This window comes from Oncorhynchus keta, chromosome 10 (genome assembly GCF_023373465.1).
Source record: "Oncorhynchus keta strain PuntledgeMale-10-30-2019 chromosome 10, Oket_V2, whole genome shotgun sequence".
NCBI lineage: Eukaryota > Metazoa > Chordata > Actinopteri > Salmoniformes > Salmonidae > Oncorhynchus > Oncorhynchus keta.
The window spans coordinates 38,476,955-38,499,492 of record NC_068430.1 but is presented as its reverse complement, the minus strand read 5'-3'; the positions used below and the strand labels follow the sequence as shown (position 1 = coordinate 38,499,492).

General features: G+C 39.7%; 1 protein-coding gene and 1 long non-coding RNA gene across 2 annotated transcripts; one reads left to right on the top strand and one right to left on the bottom strand.

The window, feature by feature from the left end:
* The first annotated feature begins 830 nt into the window (after positions 1-830).
* LOC118389507 (uncharacterized) lies at positions 831-1,942 on the top strand. The gene is made up of 3 exons (XR_004826744.1): positions 831-888; positions 1,392-1,436; positions 1,730-1,942. It is a non-coding gene; the product is annotated as an uncharacterized LOC118389507 (long non-coding RNA).
* An 18,292-nt stretch (positions 1,943-20,234) lies between these two features.
* Positions 20,235-22,265, bottom strand: LOC118389506 (homeobox protein Hox-C4a-like). The gene is made up of 2 exons (XM_035779409.1): positions 21,804-22,265; positions 20,235-21,228 (listed from the first exon to the last, which is right to left on the bottom strand). The coding sequence occupies exons 1-2, from the start codon at positions 22,240-22,242 to the stop codon at positions 20,843-20,845; spliced, it is 825 nt and encodes a 274-aa protein (XP_035635302.1). The 5' UTR covers positions 22,243-22,265; the 3' UTR covers positions 20,235-20,842.
* Between the last annotated feature and the right edge of the window lie 273 nt (positions 22,266-22,538).

Here is a 22,538-nt window from a genome sequence, read left to right as displayed (position 1 = left end):
TCCTTCTTTGTCAAATATCCCTTACACAGGCTGGAGGTGTGTTGGATCATTGTCCTTTTGAAAAACAAATGATAGTCCCACTAAGCGCAAACCAGATGGGATGGCGTATGTATCGCAGCAGAATGATGTGCTAGCAAGATGGTTAAATGTGCCTTGAATTCTAAATAAATCACTGACAGTGTCACCAGCAAAACACCCCCACACCATCACACCTCCTCTTCCATGCTTAATGGTGGGAACCACACATGCAGAGATCATCCGTTTGCTACTCGGAGTCTCACAATGGCACAGCGGTTGGAACCAGAAATCTCTTTGCAGGTTTCTTTGCAGCAATTTGACCATGAAGGCCTGATTCACACAGTCTCCTCTGAACAGGTGATGTTGAGATGTATCTGTTACTTGAACTCTGTGAAGATTTTATTTGGGCTGCAATTTCTGAGGCTGGGAACTGTAATGAACTTATCCTCTGCAGCAGAAGTAACTCTGGGACTTCCTTTCCTGTGGTGGCCCTCATGAGAGCCACTTTCATCATAGTGCTTGATGGTTATTGTGACTGCACTTGAAGAAACTTTAAAAGTTCTTAATGTTCCAGATTGACTGACCTTCATGTCTTAAAGTAATTATGGACTGTTGTTTCTCTTTTCTTATTTGAGCTGTTCTTGCCATAATATGGACTTGGTATTTTACAAAATAGGGCTATCTTCTGTATACCAACCCTAACTTGTCACAACACCACTGATTGGCTCAAACGCATTAAGAAGGAAAGAAATTCTACAAATGAACTTTTAACAAGGCACACCTGTTAATTGAAATGCATTCCAGGTGATTACCTCGTGAAGCTGGTTGCGAGAATGCCAAACATTTGTAAATCTGTCATCTAGGCAAAAGGTGGCTACTTTGAATAATATAATTAGTTAGTTAACACTTTTTTGGTTACTACATGATTCCATATATGTTATTTCATAGTTTTGATGTATTCAGTATTATTCTACAATCTAGAAAATAGTTTAAAAAAAATGAAAAACCCTGGAATGAGTAGGTGTCCAAACTTTTGACTAGTACTGTACCTCTCTCCATCCAGAGCCTTGAACCAACACCAAAGTTAGAGGACAAGCTACTTGGCTTTCCCTCTTTCATATAACAATTGTATGTCATATTTGGGAGACTTTATGCCACATATAGCTGCCTTCCACCCTCTGAGTCACATTGTTAGGTAAACGTTTGTAGCCTCCACACTAAAGAGAACAAGGATACTCTCTCATCCCCTAAGTGGTTTGAAGGATGTTCTGTAGATATAGTGCAAAAAATTCAATTTGTCAATTCTACTCAGAGATGTTTGCTGTCTTTGTACAACCATAGACCTTTAAAAATGTAATTTGCATTTATTTCAGATTTGCCAAGGCCCCTTTCTCTTGTGGACATCTACTTATGAGGAGGTGAGTCCATTCCTTCCAGGAAGAAAATGTAATATTTCCCTTGTTTTAATTTGGTTACAGATATCACTACACAATATTTAGTTTAGTAACAGCCTGAGACATCAGTCAAACATGTCAAAATGTATTAAAGCAAGGACGAAACTTGTACATACCACAGCAAATTTGAAATAGCCGATAAATATATACAACAAATGAAATATTGTTATAATTACTTGATACTCGCATTCTGACATAGAATTGTAACCAGTTCTTGTGCTCATGTGTGTCACATATACTCCCTCTCTGGCCTCTAGGTCACCAGACTGCTGATTATTACGCACACCTCTCACCATCGTCACGCGCACCGGCGCTTATTGACCCTCACCTGGACTCAATCACCTCCTTGATTACCTGCCCTATTTATGTCACTGCCTTTGGTTCCTTCCCCAGGCGTTATTGTTTCTGTTTCATGTCAGTTTGCTGTTAGTGATTCTGGTTTTGGTCATGTTTGTTTATTAATTAAATGTATTCACTCCCTGAACTTGCTTCCTACGCTCAGCGTACATTGTTACAACGTGTGTGTGTTGCATATCAAATTACCCAATTTTGAGAAAATATAGCTTGACCCAATCTGAAACATAAAAAAACATATTATTAGAGACAAAGTAGCCAAATAGACCTTTTTCCATCTCCCCGATGATGGATGCCATGTAGGAGAGCATTAACCCAGTGTTGATGCGGCCTCTACTGAATATACAGATATCTCCGTTTAATTTACCCTTCAAGCCTTTGCGGCCTCCACGTAGTGCTTATAAAACCAATCTGTCCTATTCCATTAATGCAACTTAATGAGAATTTAACAACATATTATGAATAAAAGTATATATTAATTTTACCCACAGAGGTTATCATAAAAAGCTGTAAGGAGGCCATGCCAGTTCTTGAAGGAAAATTCCACCCAAAAACAATATTTTGGCAGGCCCTGAATCTGGCTGGACTTTTTGATGTGACTATAAATTAGCTAGCTAGCAAGCAAGGGCTAAGAACCGGGGCAGCGAGTAACCTATTGGTTAGAGCATTGGGGTTGCTGGAGTGATTCCCCGAGCTGACAAGGTAAAAATCTGGACTTCTGCCCCTGAACAAGGCAGTAAACCAACTGTTCCCCTCATTGTAAATAAGAATTTGTTCTTAATTGACATGCCTAGTTCAATGACGGCCTAGGAACATTGGGTTAACTGCCTGTTCAGGGGCAGAACGACAGATTTGTACTTTGTGTCAGCTCGGGGGTTTGAACTTGCAACCTTCCGGTTACTAGTCCAACGCTCTAACCACTAGGCTACCCTAGGCTACCCTGCCGCACCCCCTGCCGCCCCCGTAATGGAACATTTCAAAAGAACGACTGTGTCGTTTCCATAAATACAGAACAAAAAGACTACGAATGACTGGGTTCGGGTCCATAGATCCAGGATAAAAAGACTGAATCACACCAGCCGGTTTGGGTAGCAACCCTAGATTTGTATCGGGACTATGGAAATCTAGGGTTCTTGTGGAAGGATGTGAGTGTATGAATAAATGTATCAAAATAAAAACAATATGAAAATATGTCAATCATTATTTGAATATGTTGTATAAAATGGATAATGGCATCGAAGCCGGTGTTTGGAGGATACATTTGCATGGTTTACCGGCCAGAGACCAAACACAATATATCCTCCAAACACCTATATCCTCAAAACAATCGGCTTCTCGGGCATTATCAGTTAAATAACCACGTTTCCATCCACAGTTTTTAAAACAGTAAAGTAATACCATTTAAAACATCAAGACAGTTGTGATGGAAACAGGAAGTTTCGGTATTAAAAAAAATGTTTGTTTGACTTGGTGCAATCTTTTTTGTTGAAAAAATTAATTACGCGAGACATTGTGGTGGAAAGGCAATTATGTGCAAATATTGATATACTAACAATCATATCGAAGTAAACTTGGAGTCACGCTATGATATGGTGTGTGGTCCTCCCACTATGACTCGGGAAACCATGCCGTTTATTGGCTATATATTGGATGAAAACCGAGTTACTAACCAGGTTTTCATTCTACTTTTTTTATGCAAGTAGGATAAACAATGTCATGACAGGCCTGATGGAAACAGCACATTTGTCTGTAAACTTTTTGAATGTAGAGAAAATAAAATAATCTAGACAAGGTGGGATCTTTATGTGTTGGTAAAATGTATTATGCCAGAGATGGATGGTGGTGATATAATAAGCATCATATACAAGTCAACTTGGAGTCAAGAGATAACACATTGTGTGGTCCTCCCACTATTAATCGGGAAAGCATGCAGTTTACTAGAGGACATAATTTACATGTTTTATTTAATTTAACTAGACAAGTCAGTTAAGAACAAATTATCATGTACAATGATGGCAATTGTGCACCACCCCATGGGACTGCTAATCACCGCCTGGATTCAAACCAGGGACTGTAGTGACGCCTCTTGCACTGTGATGCAGTGCCTTAGACCAGTGCGCCAATCGCGAGCCCTTATAAATGCTTCAAAGGGTGGTCAAAGTGCATGGTATGAGCTTGATGCTGCTTTCCAAGAAATATCGAGTCTTAATCTTCTGACGTGATGATAGACGCTTGGCTGCCTTTTGACAAATACAAATAATCTGTCCATCTCACCATGTCATCATGCACTGTATCTGCAGCATGTTGGTGAGAGCGCACGTGCAAATACCAGTGGGAACATTCTGGTATTTAACAGCAAAAGTTATATTTATGTGAAATAAATCATCACCCACAGACTTTTATGCATAGAATATATTGTTTTATGCGGATTTTCGAATGAACATTTGTCGCCAATTAGATGGACATTTAGCTAATCGGATGAAAACATAATGACGAGGTTTACTGTCAAAATACATGTCTTTAGTATGAGGCCCATCATTTTATTTAACTCGTAGGCAAGTCAGTTAAGAACAACTTCTTATTTTCAATGACGGCGTAGAAACTGACTTGTTCAGGGGCAGAACGACAGATTTGTACCTTGTCAGCTCCGGGATTCGAAATTGCAACCTTTCGGGTTACTAGCCCAACGGTCTAACCAATAGGCTACCCTGCCGCCCATTTATAATTCCCCCACTGTGGAAAATAAGACCAAGTATTTGCTTTCCATTCTATTAACTTGTTGTGCCAATTGAACATTCGGCTAATAGTTGTTTAGCGTTAAAAAAAATCAAATAATTTTCTGTAACCCGTTTCCGTTTAAATATTCTGCTGTGATTTGTATTGTTGTTGTAATTAGCAGGTCTAATTTTATGCTTTGCCAGGTTTCCCAGACAGAACAAGTGAGTACAAGCTGGGGAGGTTAATAGACAAGAAAAGCAATATCAGGAAACTATATTGCACTTTACACAAGTCTTTTCTGCCTGCACAAAATAGAGGTAAGTTTGACTCAATTTCCTGTGTTGAATTATCCTCATAATAACTGGTATGTCTTGAACATCAGAAAAGACAGATATAGGCCTAACCAAAGTCATTATAGGACAATTTTCTTGTCATTTTGCCTAACATTAAGGTTATCATAAGTGTATCAAATGTGTATAATGTTATGGAAAATTATGCTTTCTCAAAGAAAATGTAGTTTTATAGACTAGGCCTATTGTTCAGGTGAACACTTTGTTTTCTATTAAATAAATCATGCATATATTGCACAATTATATCATTCTCAATCTCTTTATTCTTAAGCAAAACTACTCTGCCATAGCTCTCTCAATTCTGCTTCACCAGAGTGACAAAAAAGAATGTATTGTTATTATTACTACTACTACTTCTTACAGGGTAAACATTAGACTAACAATGTAATTATAATAATTCGTGCTATCGTTGGGTTGCCTTATTATTATCAACATTTTCCATTTTCTATTTTCTATTTTGTTATTCCCTTTCTTCAGAGCGCTAGTCTAGCTCGAGCCTTTCCTTTCCTCTCTGCACAAGCAGGCAGCAGCTCCTCGTGAACTCTGTGTGAACCGCGATGACAACGATAAATTATTTTCTCCCATCGCTCGCGCCTGTGGTTAGCTCACCCTGTCACACCATTATAATGTCTCCCCGCCTCCCTTCCCTTGATCTGGTCTAGGCTAGGGCATATCGAGAAGAAATATAAATAAAAATAATATATTAAAGATGATTTGAATAAAATAAGTAAAACCGGTTGGTAACTGGCATGCAGTCAATAGTCTCACATGATACAATGGGTTTATTATTGTTTGTTTAGTGAATTCATCAGGCAGATAGTGACTTATGAATTGTAGTTTTGATTCAGCCCCAGGTAAACACAGCCTCTCTCCCTGGGGTCAAATTGTGTGATAGTCTATAAAGTACAGCCTGACCTGGGGGTAAGAGAAGGCAAGAGGCGACCTGGGGAGACGTGAATGGGCAGGCACTGGCTGTGGTTAGAACCATGCATACAAATGGCGCAGTCTTGGCGCATTCGGGGTAAGATTTATGACTCCATCGCTTTCTTCGGATGTAAACAACGCCGAGTGAAAGAAAATAAGACGGAGTCGGCCTTCCATTGAGTAGACCAACAATAATGTGCTGGACAATTTCGCAGGATGGCAAATTCTTGTTTCAAGACAACAGAGGTTCTAGATTATAATCTTAATTAAAATTGTTATGTCGGCGAATTAGTTCTCTCATTGAAAAAAATAGCATTTAGGCATTGTCAATTCTTCATCACCATTATATATCACATTAGGACAGTCTTAAACAGGTGGAAGAGTAGGCCTGTTTTCATTTGATGAGGCATTATCCACACTAACCTAGATATAAGCATTATAAATGGCCTCATTAGCAGTTATTATATGGCTATTATCTAATGTCCTCCTTTTAAGTTTAGAGTTTATTGGGATAGCTAATGAAAGGTCCTACATTGTCCTACTGGTAGGGTAAGGTGAGGTTACTAGCCCCCTGGGGTAACTTCCCCCTGTAATTCTCACAGAAACTATGTCACCCATCCCCCCCATCACTTTCCCTGGCTGCCACTACTCTTGTTTAACTAAAAAATGTTGTCTGTCATATCAAAAAATATTTCCCTCTAACTAAATGAGTCGGAGGTAAGTTGATCTAATATTTTGTATTTAGAAAAAGTTATATATACTGAGTATACAAAACATTAAGAACACCTTCTCTTTCCATGACATAGACTGACCAGGTGAATCCAGCTGAAAGCTATGATCACTTATGGGTGTCACTTGTTAAGTGCACTTCAATCAGTTCAGATGAAGGGGAGGAGACATATTAAGCCTTGAGACAATTGAGACATCGATTGTGTGTGTGTGTGTGTGTGTGTGTGTGTGTGTGTGTGTGTGTGTGTGTGTGTGTGTGTGTGTGTGTGTGTGTGTGTGTGTGTGTGTGTGTGTGTGTGTGTGTGTGTGTGTGTGTGTGTGTGTGTGCCATTCAGAGGGTGAATGGGCTAGATAACATTTTTAAGTGCTTGACCAGGCTGACAAAAAATTATGTATTACTACTAATAGAAGTAGTATTACTATTCCTACTACCCCAACCTCACTGTATACTGCTCATTGTCATAGATATTTCCTATTTTATATTTTCCTCCTCACAGAAATACAGTGCCTTCAGAAAGTATTCACACCCCTTGACCCTTTCCATATTTTGTTGTGTTACAGCCTGAATTTAAAATGGATTACATTGAGTTGTGTGTGTCAATGGCTTACATACAATACCCCATAACATTATTGTATGTTTACAAATTAAATATAAATGAAAAGCTGAAATGTATTGAGTAAATAAGTATTCGACCCCTTTGTTGTGGCAAGCCTAAATAAGTTCAGGAGTAAATATTTGCTTAACAAGTCAAATAATAAGTTGCATGGACTCACTCTGTGTGCAATAATAATGTGTAACATGTTTTTTGAATGACTACCTAGTCTCTGTACTCCACGCATCAACTATCTGTAAGGTCCCTCAGTCAAGCAGTTCATTTCAAACACAGGTTCAATCACAAAGACCAGGAAGGTTTTCCAGTGCCTCACAAAGAAGGGCACCTATTGGTAGATGGGTAAAAATAAAATAAGAACCTGGACATTTGAGCATGGGGAAGTTATTAGTTACACTTTGGATGGTGTAGTAATATACCCATTCCCTTCAAAGATACAGGCGTCCATCCTAACTCAGTTGACAGAGAGGAAGGAAACCGCTCAGGGATTTCACCATGAGACCAATTAATGGTGACTTTAAAACAGTTGCAAAGTTTAATGGCTGTGATAGGAGAAAACTGAGGATGGATCAACAACATTGTAGCTACTCCACAATACTAACCTAAATGACAGAGTAAAAAGAAGGAAACCTGTACAGAATAAAAAATATTGCAAAACATGCATCCTGTATGCAAAAAGGCACTAAATACAACTACAACAAATGTGGCAAAGAAATTAACTTTATGCCCTGAATACAAAGTGTTATGTTTGGTGCAAATCCAACACAACACATCACTGAGTACCACTCTTCATATTTTCAATCATGGTGGTGGCTTCATCATATTATGGTATGCTTGTCATCGGTAAGGACTAGGTAGTTCTTAGCATAAAAACAAAACAGAATAGAGCTAAGCACAGGTCAAATCCTTATGAAAAACCTGGTCTGTTTCCAAAATACACTGGGAGACAAATTCACCTTTCAGCAGGACAATAACTTAAAACACAGGGCCAAATATACAGGAGTTGCAAGACCCTGGGAGACATTGAATTTTCCTGAGTGGCCTAGTTACAGTTTTGACTTAAATAATCTTCCAAATCTATGGCAAGACTTGAAAATGGCTGTCTAGGAATGATCAACAACCAACTTGAGAGAGCTTGAAGAATTTTAAAAGAATAATGTACAAATATTGTACAATCCAGGTGTGCACAGAGACTTACCCAGAAAGACTTACAGCTGTAATCTGTGATTCTAACATGCATTCAAATCAAATAAAATTTATTTATATAGCCCCTTCGTACATCAGCTGATATCTCAAAGTGCTGTACAGAAACCCAGCCTAAAACCCCAAACAGCAAGCAATGCAGGTGTAGAAGCATTGACTCAGGGGGTTGAATACTTATGTAATCAAGATATATTAGTGTTTTATTTTTCATAATTTTTTTGCAAATGTTCAGTGGCATGTATTCATGGATGTCAATGGAAGCCAGGCTTCCACACAAAAAAATGTACCAAGAAAAAAAGCTAAAAACACTATTACAATTCATCTTTCAACTCTCTGTGTTTCATAATTTTCCATCAATTTGCAAGATGCTTATTGTATCTCATCCGAGCGAGCAAAACAACTCCCCTCTGTCTCTGTATGGGTAGGTTATCTATCTGATGCTCCCTGGTCAAAAAGAGTATGACATTGTACCATTGAATGCAAGGGAAGCCAGCAAGCATTTGGACTCCCTTGATAAAAAAATAATAAAATAATAGCCAATCAGCATTGAGCTAAACTGAGTGAGCTCAACTGTGAATCATCCTGATGCACCACTGAAGTGTCAAGGGAAACCAGTTTGGATTTGGCTTCACACCAATCACATCACATCAAAAGCCAAATTTCATTGAAAGAAATTGAATTGTTGCATATTGTTGTTGTTGTCTTCCAGTGGCTAGCTTGCTCAAATTGGGCCTTTTCTAAATTAGCCAGGGATGGAGATAGGGATTTGATATTGTGGTTTGGTTTAATTCTCCGTACTGGCCAAATGCTAATGCTGATTCTGATCCAACCATAAATTCATACATTGTGCCCCTGGCCTGAGAGTTTGGAAGTCAATCTGTAGCTACAGTGGGGCAAAAAAAGTATTTAGTCAGCCACCAATTGTGCAAGTTCTCCCATTTAAAAAGATTAGAGAGGCCTGTAATTTTCATCATAGGTACACTTCAACTATGACAGACAAAATGAAAAAGAAAAATCCAGAAAATCACATTGTAGGATTTTTAATTAATTTATTTGCAAATTATGGTGGAAAATAAGTATTTGGTCACCTACAAACAAGCAAGATTTCTGGCTCTCACAGACCTGTAACTTCTTCTTTAAGAGGCTCCTCTGTCCTCCACTTGTTACCTGTATTAATGGCACCTGTTTGAACTTGCTATCAGTATAAAAGACACCTGTCCACAACCTCAAACAGTCACACTCCAAACTCCAATAAGGCCAAGACCAAAGAGCTGTCAAAGGACACCAGAAACAAAATTGTAGACCTGCACCAGGCTGGGAAGACTGAATCTACAATAGGTAAGCAGCTTGGTTTGAAGAAATCAACTGTGGGAGCAATTATTAGGAAATGGAAGACATACAAGACCACTGATAATCTCCCTCGATCTGGGGCTCCACGCAAGATCTCACCCCGTGGAGTCAAAATGATCACAAGAACGGTGAGCAAAAATCCCAGAACCACACGGGGGGACCTAGTGAATGACTTGCAGAGAGCTGGGACCAAAGTAACAAAGCCTACCATCAGTAACACACTACGCCGCCAGGGACTCAAATCCTGCAGTGCCAGACGTGTCCCCCTGCTTAAGCCAGTACATGTCCAGGCTCGTCTGAAGTTTGCTAGAGAGCGTTTGGATGATCCAGAAGAAGATTGGGAGAATGTCATATGGTCAGATGAAACCAAAATATAACTTTTTGGTAAAAACTCAACTCGTCGTGTTTGGAGGACAAAGAATGCTGAGTTGCATCCAAAGAACACCATACCTACTGTGAAGCATGGGGGTGGAAACATCATGCTTTTAGGGCTGTTTTTCTGCAAAGGGACAAGGACGACTGATCCGTCCGTGTAAAGGAAAGAATGAATGGGGCCATGTATCGTGAGATTTTGAGTGAAAACCTCCTTCCATCAGCAAGGGCATTGAAGATGAAACGTGGCTGGGTCTTTCAGCATGACAATGATCCCAAACACACCGCCCGGGCAACGAAGGAATGGCTTCATAAGAAGCATTTCAAGGTCCTGGAGTGGCCTAGCCAGTCTCCAGATCTCAACCCCATAGAAAATCTTTGGAGGGAGTTGAAAGTCCGTGTTGCCCAGCAACAGCCCCAAAACATTACTGCTCTAGAGGAGATCTGCATGGAGGAATGGGCTAAAATAACAGCAACAGTGTGTGAAAACCTTGTGAAGACTTACAGAAAACTTTTGACCTCTGTCATTGCCAACAAAGGGTATATAGCAAAGTATTGAGATAAACTTTTGTTATTGACCAAATACTAATTTCCCACCATAAATTTGCAAATAAATTCATTAAAAATCCTACAATGTGATTTTCTGGATTTTTCTTTCTCATTTTGTCTGTCATAGTTGAAGTGTACCTATGATGACAATTACAGGCCTCTCATCTTTTTAAGTGGGAGAACTTGCACAATTGGTGGCTGACTGAATACTTTTTTGCCCCACTGTATATGTTGTAGGCTATTGTTAACTAGCTGGCTCATGAAAGGGGCAACGAGCAAGCATTTTAGACAGGTAGCCTAAGACAACAAAACTAAAAGTGTGTTCTTTATGACAGAGTCATAGACCATTTCTACATCATGAAAGAGAGGAGGATGGCATTGGCATTTCTCTACAAGTAGGGTGAGCATAGGTGATTTGATGATGTTGAAATATTGAAGTTGAAATGGTGCTGGAACAGTGGAGGCAGCTCCTGTTTTCTTTGCAACTGGCTGTGTTCTAAATCAATAGTTGTTAAGTAGTCCGAAAAAAAATCAAAAATATTAACTTGATGGAACATGCTGTAGGTCATGTTTCGTGGACTCCACCGGACAAATGCTGCTCTGTGGTTTTGTGATGAAACAAATGTGTGGTTGAATATATTCTGCCACTGTGTCTTCTTATTGTCTCGGCCTTAGGCCTATGTATCACGGTAGCAAGGCATATGAACTAACAGGTTTTATAGCAAATAATGCAATTATCACAACACAGGCCTCGGTTGTAATATGTATTTTTTTCCCTGGCTTCCTCTGTGATTTTACCCACTCACCGCTACTGCAAATGTTAGAATGTTTTTTCCACTTTGACATTACTATGAGTATTTTGTGTAGATCGTTGATAAAAAAAATAGTATTCAATACAGTTTAATCCCACCTTGTGACAAAACAGAATGTGGAAAAGGTCAAGGGGTGTGAATACTTTCTGATGGTACTGTATATGTTTATCAATTGGACTAAATGGTACTGGGCATTATTTTCCACCAATGGGCCTGGGTGGGAAAGAGTCAAACATTACTTTATTTGTCAATGGCATCATTTTGGATCCTCCTAATAAGCTGTTATATGTCATTTGAATTAACATTCAGTAGGGGAAAAAAACTACTGTAAACACTCATTTTGGAATATAATAGAGCAAAATATAGGGCGATTGAGTCTGAACACCCCTAAGCCTATCCACATACTGCATATACTATACTGTAATCTGTGAGTTAGTCACATGTGGACAGAGAGGATTCATTGAGGTAATACCAATAACCAGTAGCCAGCTACTGTGCAACTGAACTTCCTTACCTTTGGCATTTCATTGAGTCCTCGAAATGAAATTATTAACAAATGGATCTCAATAAAATCCCAACTAAGTGTCTAATTAGCCTACAGGCATCTAGTCCTAAGGAACGATACACAAAATGAACATGGAAGTTATATTGAAGATAGGCCAAGTAGTCTAGGTTGCAGTAATATCCTATTTGTCATCCATTATGACTTAAAACGGTCTATTGGCTATTCGTTTACAATATTGTAAGCATGAACGCAGCACGTAGGCCTATTATACTGTAAATCTGGCAGTCTTCTTAGACCACATATTTTCTGAGAGAACATGTTGACAACCAAAATAGTATCTGGTTAGCAAAACACCCTTATAAGGGTGTGCATGGGATTTGTGAGGTAAAAATGATTCTTTACAATGTATGAAGTACAGTACGTTGGATAACGAATGAAAATATGCGTTTCGTTTCGTGTACGGTTTTCATCACATCACGTGTGACAGGCTACAGGGGATATGTCCTCGAGGACCACGCGCGCGCGCATCCGGGGAGAAGGGAACATCTGCTGTGCTCCACAATTTGAATAAGGGAGCAGCGAGATTTATAACACATCACCATTGAGAGTGCCGTCCTTTTTGTTCAATAGCCAGACGACCCCTGTTTCAACTCTGGGCTCCTATATGCTGCTTCCATGATGCACACAAAGCCTAATATTAACTATCCTGCATACTGAAACTATCCGTGAACTCACAATAGGCTATCAGCGTAAAATCCAAATCTAAACCGAAGGCTATAAATAAAAGGCATTTTATAAATAACTTGGGCATTTGATGAAATATCACAAATAAGACTGCGTAAATTAGGAAGCCATCTGCTGCAGCTGTAGCCTACGTTTGCGCTCACATTGCCTGGCCTATTCCAAAACCATTCCATGTCTTGTGGAAGAATTCCACATTTTTGCGGGGCGTAAGGGCAATACTTTAAAACGTGCTATAAATCAGAGTGAGACAGAGGAATGCTGGAAAGACACTGCACAGTTCTAAAGCAAGCCAGGGGCTGGGGACTCCTCCAGGCATGTAGCGACACAGAAAGTTGTATCCCTATTTAGGCAGGCATACTGAATTACACAAAACAGAATGTTTTTGAGTAACTTATGTTTAAACCAATTGATCTATAGGCCTAATTGCAAGTTTAATCGCACTTTTCTCAGGGTTCTTGGTGGTATTAAAACGGATTTAGGCCTATAGACAAAAAACAACCAAGTGTGCTTGCCAACATGAGGCTCACATGAGGTTAAATTAAAAAAACTATCTTAGTAGAACATTTCAAATCGGACTTGAACACGGATATAATGTTGATATTATGACGATATAACTTCGTACCGCCTCATTTGCGAAATGTAGGCTTAAGATATAATGGTGTCATTTGGAGCGAGCTAACCTACGGATTTTTGTAGGCTACTAAAATACACGAAAGGTCTAAATACTAAATACTACTAAATCCATTTAGGCCTATACCTACAATTAATGATTGGCCTAAGCATATATGCTCTTCCAAAAAGACAAACTTCGATCCAGTTCTCCATTGCATCATATCTGAATGAAGGATTCCTTGGCTAGAATAAATATCTGTCCATGTGCCATGCCTATTGTACCTGCTTAATATAGCCTAGTTTGATACCAGTGGTCCATAGCACAGCGCTGAATGGGTCTCTGCTGCACCTATTCTCTTTTCTACTCTCTCCTCTAAAGTGTCCTTCCCTGTCTCAAGTAGGGTCATGGCCCTTTTCGTTGCCAGACACGAACTCAAAAGAAACATGTCATTGGGTCTTTAAATATTTATCATTGCTCTGCAAACAGGAGACAAATCCAGAGACTTGAGTTTAGCCTAATACGGCCAAAAACATAGTCCACACCGCACACTTGTTCACCAGAGACATACAAAAACAAAAACAGAGTACAAAAAAGTAGCCTACACATGCTTAGTTAAATCAACACAGATGTCCAAATGGGTGAATACGCTCAGTAACCAAACCCTTGGTATTTAAGTCCATTTAGTAGACTCGTCAAGGGGTGAGCTAGGGCTAAATCAAAAGTTGCAATGTGAGAGGTATGGGGCAATCATTTAGTAATAATGATTATGACAAGGGAAGTCAATTATACGACTTGATTACTTTTTTAACCAAATGTCATTTTGAGGGATAGAGAGGTGGCCGAAAAAGAGAATCGACAGAAAGAAAAACAATCTGCATCTATTTGAAAAACATTTGGTTCAGTCTACGGATACCATACCTTTATTGTACTCTGTTCAACACATTCTGAAATCCTTAAGGATTCATCACATCGACAAGTCTGATGCAGACAGCCTGTTTGTAAAATATTTGTTATAGATTTGTAGAAATAAATAAAAATGGCCAAGTTCTAGGCTCTTATCACGACCTTCTGTGTTTTCGCTGTTGGGAGTTGTGCTAAATAAATCGAAATTGTTTTTTAAAACCTATCAATTGTATCTTAAAACACTTTTCTATCTCAGCTTTTTTTTATCAGCAAATGCAATGATGGTGGTTATAGATATCGATTACTTTTGCCAATATGAAAATGGAATGGACATGTCAATTGTCGCCTAACAGACACAGTCATATCTCTCTGTCCCGTCAAAGACACCAACATATATAGGAATATATAGGAGGTGATACGGTAAAACGTTTTAGGCTTCTGGATGTATGAACGAACATGTGTGCTACAGGCCCATTGATTATCGCATTAGGACATAATAACCCCAATGCTAAACACGTCTTAATGTTTTAAATCCGCTATGTAAGATGTGCATACAGAGAGTGGGGCATGCACCAACAATGGCGCGAATGCATCCGATATGTTTTCCACATGTAAATAACACTTATTTTCTGGGATATACTATATCTTTGGTAGGCTGCTATACTCAGAGGATGAAAGTGAGATAAATACAGATTTTTGAAAACACAATTAAGGCTACTAGCTGTATGGTAAAGGGCCGTTAGCTAATATTATTTTATGTTAAATATATAGGCCTAAAAATACACTTTAGTAATTTAGCAGGAACTTTCATCTAAAGTGTCTTACAATAGTGCTTGCATACATTTTGTTATAGGTGGCACCAGTGGGAATCGAACCTACGATCCTGACGTTGTTTGCGCCATGCTCTGGCACACAGAACCCATTCCCAACCATAAAACCTTGTATGTTTTTATACAGGCCAATACAAAGTTTATAATGTATGGCCCAAGGTGTAGTAGGCCTATTACAAGTTAATAATCATAAGCTAAGCATTGTTATAGGCTATTAATTTCAGACATTATATTCACGCATGTATGTTATAATGGAATAATGAGCTATAGGCTTCGTATTTGTAATTAGAGATCACAGGTACAACAGCATCAGGACAATTAACAAGTCACATCACACACACTCTCCCCATGACAATTAACATAGAACAAACATCCACAATCAAGGCAACCCCCTGACGAAACACACACAAACACACACACACACACACACACACACACACACACACACACACACACACACACACGTTACAAGTCGAGGGAGCTTGACCGACCATGTTAGACCGTTGAAAGGGTCGAGCATCCCGGACGGAAATTAAGCTAATGGCACAGAAAAAAATGTCCCCCGCATGAACCCCAGCCTTTTCTGCCATCCGTCTGAAAAAAAGTTCAATAGCATTGCCCTTTTCAGCCGCGCTATAGGGCGACAGAGTGATATAGAAAATAGATGACGGGGAGGCTGCTGTTTTGGTATGCACACATACTCATTTCTCACCGCTGTCCGGGAGTATAATGGCAGCCAGAACGGTGGGTGGATCTGGTGGGGTTTACCCTGCATCTTTCTGTTCTATATTGGATGAAATCTAGAAAGGCCTCACCATGTGGCTTTGTTCTATAGGAAAGAGTTGAGTTGTCCATGCGAATATGGAGACATGTGGATTAAAGGCCCAGTGCAGTTAAAAACGTAATTTTCCTCTGTTTTATATATTTGGTGTGTCTGGTGACGTCATGAGGCGGTAAATTAATTAATAGACCAATAAGAAAGAGAGTTCCATACCTCTCTGCCAATAACTGCTAGTTTTCAGTTTTTACCCTCCCCACTCAGACCACTTCCAGACAGTCCTAGCTAAATTCTTGCTTGAGAAATTGCTCTTAGCTAAGAAGCTATTTTAATTTATTTTTAACCATTTTAATTTAAAACAATCCCACTAAGTTACTTAATTGTTACCCAGAAATGATTTGATATTGAGATAAAAATTGCTGCATTGGACCTTTACAAAGTAGAATAAGCCATGGCCCAAGATTGTTCAAACCATATACCTTCAGTCTGTAAGTGATGCTAACAGGCAGTATTTGGGCCATAGGCAATTAATAGCACAATCTGTAGACATGTAGCTGCTTATTAATTTATTAACACATAATAATAAAACACTACGGACCTATTACTCCAGCGTTATAATTTTGTTGTCATACAAGACTTTCTAAACTGTTTTTAAAAGTATTTTTGCTCTCTTGAACACTACAGATAGCCTATAGATATCACAGATCCAGATCGCAGATCCATTACATAGTTGATAGCCTAACTGAAACATGGACGTCACCTGTGCTTCTATAGTCAAACTTTGGTTAGAAACACATTTTATGACATTAAGCCTCTAAATCAGCAGTCATATTGACACCATAGTGCCCTCCAAGCTCATCACTAAGCTAAGGACCTTAGGACTGAACACCTCCCTCGGCAACTTGATCCTGGAATTCCTGATGTCCGCACCTAGGTGGTGAGGGTAGGCAACAACACATACGCCACATTGACCCTCACCTTGGGGCCCCTCATGGGTGCGTGCCTAGTCCCCTCCGGTACTCCCTGTACAGGAAGGGATTAACCACCAATAGGACCCTGAACAGCTTCTACCCCAAGCCATAAGACTGCTAAATAGTTAGTTAAACAGTCAAGGAAACAGCTATCCGGAATATCTTCATTAACCATTTTTTGCACCAAATGTTTTTACTCCTCACATACGCTGCTGCTACTGTTTATTATCTGTCACTTTATTCCTAGTAATATGTACAGTACCAGTCAAATTGTACTACTCATTCAAGGGTTTTTCTTACTTGTACTATTTTCTACGTGGTAGAATAATAGTGAATACATCAAAACTATGAAATAAAACATATGGAATCATGTAGTAACCAAAAAAGTGATAAACACATCCAAATATATTTGAGATTCTTCAAAGTAGCCACCCTTTACATCAATAATACATGAATCAATTTACATCAATAACATAGCTCAGGCAGTAGGAAGCTCTCTCATCTATTTATATGCAGATGGTACAGTCTTATACTTAGTAGGCCCCTCACAGATTTTATGTTAAATGCTCTACAACAAAGCTTTCTTAGTTTCCAACCAGCTTTCTCTACCCTTAACCTGGTTCTGAACACATCCAAAACAAAGGTCATGTGGTTAGGTAAGAAGAATGCCCCTCTCCCCACAGGTGTGATTACTACCTCTGAGGGTTTAGAGCTTGAGGTAGTCACCTCATACAAGTGCTTGGGAGTATGGCTAGACAGTACACTGCCCTTCTATCAGCACATATCAAAGCTGCAGGCTGAAGTTAAATCTAGTCTTGGTTTCCTCTATTGTAATCGCTCCTCTTTCACCCCAGCTGCCAAACTAACCCTGATTCAGATGACCATCCTACCCATGATAGATTACGGAGACATAATTTATACATCAGCAGGTAAGGGTGTTCTTGAGCGGCTAGATGTTCTTTACCATTCAGCCATCAGATTTACCACCAATGCTCCTTACACTCACTTATAATCACTGCACTCTATACTCCTCTGTAAACTGGTCATCTCTGTATACCCGTCACAAGACCCACTGGTTTATGCTTATTTTTAAAACCCTCTTAGACCTCACTCCCACCTATCTGAGATATCTAATGGAGCCCTCATCCTCCACATACAACACCCATTCTGCCAGTCACATTCTGTTAAAGGTCCCCAAAGCACACACATCCCTGAGTCGCTCATCTTTTCAGTTCGCTGCAGCTAGCAACTGGAACGAGCTGCAACAAACACTCAAACTAGACACTTTTATCTCAATCTCTTCATTCAAAGACTCAACCATTTACACTCTTACTGACACTTGTGGCTGCTTTGCGTGATGTATTGTTGTTTCTACCTTCTTGCCCTTTGTACTGTTGACTTTGCCAAATAATGTTTGTACCTTGTTTTGTGCTGCTACCGTGTTGTGTTGCTACCATGTTGTCACGTGTTTCTGCTTTGCTATGTTGTTCTCTTAGGTCTCTCTTTATGTAGTGTTGTTTTGTCTCTCTTGTCATGATGTGTGTTTTGTCCTATATTTATGTTATTTAAAAAATGTTTTATTTAATCCCAGCCCCGCAGGAGGTCTTTTGCCTTTTGGTAGGCGGTCATTTTAAATAAGAACTTGCTCTTAACTTACTTGCCTAGTTAAATAAAGGTTACATAAAATCAAATAAAAATGTTTTGCCTTGACAGCTTTGCACTCTCTTGGCATTCTCTCAACCAGCAGTCTTGAAGGAGTTCCCACATATGCTGAGCATTTGTTGGCTGCTTTTCCTTCACTCTGCATTCCAACACATCCCAAACCATCTAAATTGGGTTTAGGTCGGGTGAGGTCGCACTCCATCACTCTCCTTCTTGGTCAAATAGCCCTTACACAGCCTGGAGGTGTTTTGGTTCATTGTCCTGTTGAAGAACAAATTATAGTTCCACTAAGCGCAAACCAGATGGGATGGTGTATCGCTGCAGAATGCTGTGGTAGCCATGCTGGTTAAGTGTGCCTTGAATTCTAAATAAATCACAGTGTCACCAGCAAAGCACCCCCCCCCCACATCATCACACCTCCTCCATGCTTCGCGGTGGGAGCCACTCATGCGGAAATCATCCATTTGCCTACTCAGCAATATCCACTGGTGTAATGACCATTGCTCGTGTTTCTTGGCCCAAGCACGTCTCTTCTTATTATTTGTGTCCTTTAGAAGGGGTTTCTTTGCAGCAATTCGACCATGAAGGCCTGATTCACGCAGTCTCCTCTGAACAGTTGATGTTGAGATGTGTCTGTTACTTGACTGTGAAGCATTTGTTTGGGCTGCAATTTCTGAGGGTGGTAACTCTAATGAACTTCTGCAGCAGAAGTAACTCTGGGTCTTCCTTTCCTGTGGCGGTCCTCATGAGAGCCAGTTTCATCATAGTGCTTGATGGTTTTTGCGACTGTACTTGAAGAAACTTCCAGATTGACATGAAGCTGGTTGAGAGAATGCCAAGAGAATACAAAGCTGTCATCAAGGCAAAGGGTGGCTACTATATACTTTGAAGAATCTCAAATATAAAATATTTTTTATTTGTTTAACACTTTTTTGGTTACTACATAATTCCATATGTGTTATTTCATAGTTTTGATGTCTTCACTATTATTCTACAATGTAGAAAGTAAAAAATTAAGAAAAACCCTTGAATGACTAGGTGTATCCAAACTATTGACTGGTACTGTACATGTACCTCAATTACCTCATACCCATGCATATTGATTCGGTACTGGTACCCAATGTATATAGCCAGGTTATCATTACCCATTGTGTATTTATTATTACTTTTATTATTATGCGTTTTACTTTTCTAATATTTCACTATTTTCTTTCTCTCTGCATTGTTGGAAACGGTCCATAAGTAAGCATTTCATTGTTAGTCTAGACTTATTGTTTGCAAAGCGTGATTCATATAATTTGATTTGATTGGTTAGTTGGTGATGAAAAAAGTATTGACCATGGTGTATGGTATACAGGCACTGAGACTTTTAGCCTAAAGCCGATATGGAGCAATGTACCTCCACAATAATTGAATAGTGGCCTATACCCCAAACTATTTAGGGGGTTATGTTTTAGGAGTGCATGATGTTAATCTGAATTTGAGGAAAATATTTTCTACCCTTTGGTGTACTCTGAAAGGACTATTCTTGTGAGATGACTCGGAAAACTCTTTGCCCTTCTCACTCACAGAAGAATATAATTGTTCCAAAGGAAGTTATTCCAATGACGTATAGGACTACCACTTTAGGGTCGGAGCACTTCTTCGTTGAGGACGCTCGAGCGTTTCCCATCTCTTAGATGGATGAACTTTCAAAACACAGTGTAGGCCATATGTATATAGAATAGATTTTTTTGTGCTAAATACGTAAATAAAGATGACAAACGTATTTTAAACTACTCGACACTGTTTTATTGACCACTGCGATCATCACAAATACGTATTTTGTTGCATCTGATCAATTCAAAATAAAACTAAATCACAGAAAAGTCATCACAAAACACACTACACTCATTACCTAAGATTGACTTTTCCTGATAAGAGGTTGTGCTGAAAAATAATTCACAACATTTCACTGATTCACATGTAGGCTATTGCAATATATTGTTTTAATAGTACGTATACTTGCTATTGTTACTGTCACTTCTGAGATTAAAAAATAAATAAATTACCCTACCATTCTTTTTCAGAGAATAAATAAAACTATTGTGCATGTAGATCTATTGACATTCAAATTCATTGATAATGTCCATTATTGTTGTCAAAAATGTTTTACAAAAAAATGTAACAATTTCTATCATAAATAAATTAACCCTGATAACCGTAATAATGCATTGATATCTACAGTAATCCATGCTATGTAACATGCAATCGTGAATAACTGTGGACTTAGAGGAAAACCCCGTTTACGCACAAGAACACTACGAGGAACAAATATATAAAAAATAATATGTATTTTTTGTATAAATAATCCGTTGTTTTTTCTTCCTATTTGTTAGATATTATTGTTTGTCTATAACCTTGTAATATCCTGGTTTCTTTCGACTACGGACACTCGAGAGAGTTCCTCCGAAGCTGGCACAGTGTTGGAGACCACCGCACGCTGGAGAGTGCTGGCTGTTGTTGACGCTGTGTTGGACCCGGAGATAACGCTAGTGTTGGAGGAGGATCTCACTTTCGTGTTGGGTAGCCTATGGTCTTTTTTCCACTTCATCCTTCGGTTCTGAAACCAAATTTTGATCTGGCGCTCGGAGAGAACCAGGGTGTGGGCAATCTCGATGCGTCTTCGCCGAGTTAGGTAGCGGTTATAGTGAAACTCCTTCTCCAGTTCTAAGACCTGCTGGCGAGTGTAAGCTGTTCTGGACCGCTTTGCGTCTGCTCCATTGTAATTGGGATTCGCTGAGAGGTTTGGAGAGGTAAATAGAAAAGAGAGGAGAAAGGAAATGAAAAGCAGAAGGAAAAGGAGTGAAGCAAGACTGGCGTAAATTGAAATATGAAAAGAAATAGCGCGGAAAATTGAGAGTGGAATCACTATTATCTAGACCCCAATCAAATATTTCACAGTCAGGGACTCGACTCATGGTCTATATAATGGGTAGCACTTTCTCCACAGCGAGGGAGCAGCTGAATTATTTATTCAACATTACAAATAAAAAAAATATTCTTATCCCTCTTTTTCTCTCTCACTCTCTCCTCCCTCTGACACATAGCCTACATAACACAAAAAGCCACATGGCAATACGGTTGTCCAGACTAGTCCCTCCGCTATAAAATTTATGGCGGGTGTAATTGCCAATACTGACTCGTAAATCCTCCTCATATGTGCCATTTCAAAGGGGCTGCTCTCTCACAACGTACGTAGCACGAGCCGGTTATAGGCAGGCGATGTAGGTAAAATAAGGGTGAAATAGTGGAAGAGAGGGCGCGAGAGGGAGGGTGGGCGAGTTATTAGAATAACTACACAGATTGCCTACCCGTACTGACGTGGATTTTCTTCATCCATGGGTACACTACAGGCTGCTTAGACGAGGTAGAGCTGATGGGATGCTCCGGGGTGGCTTGGATGCAGGTAGGCGGCGCAGTCGGTGGGGTCGTAGGGGATGTGGGTAACGGTGGCAAGGGCTCACGTGGAGCTGTCTGTGCCTTCCCCGCGAGAAGATTCCCCGAGTGTGTAAGCCCATGACCAGTCTGGGGCTCGGGCTCGGGGATGCTTACACAGTTATACGGGCGCTCCTGGTAGGTCACTCGCGGAGGATACAACTCCTGGTGGTGATGCTGGTAGACAGTGTCTCTCATGCGGCTGTAGTATTCAGGGCTGTGTTCTGGGATGTAGCTATTTTGTGAATATTCCTCACAAGGAGGAAATTTCGGATCGATGTAGTTAGAGTCCATCAAATACGAGCTCATGATCATTAATTTCTGGAGTGAAAAATTATTTTTCTACCTTTGTCGTTTTTCTGGTCCATAAAACCCTCCTACAAGCAAGCGACCCTGTAAAGTTACTTTAACCACGTGACACAGCAGTCCAATGGCAGCTGGCTAGGTAGTTCCCGGATAGGGAACCAAATATTTATTCTAATATTTTTGTACTCTTTGTATAGGTGTGACAATTTTCTCGAGGTTAGGCCTCTTCGATGAAGATCCATATCAAATGACTGAATAGGGCAGAAAGAGGCGAAGGTCAGTGGGATGTTGTGTGGGTATGCGGG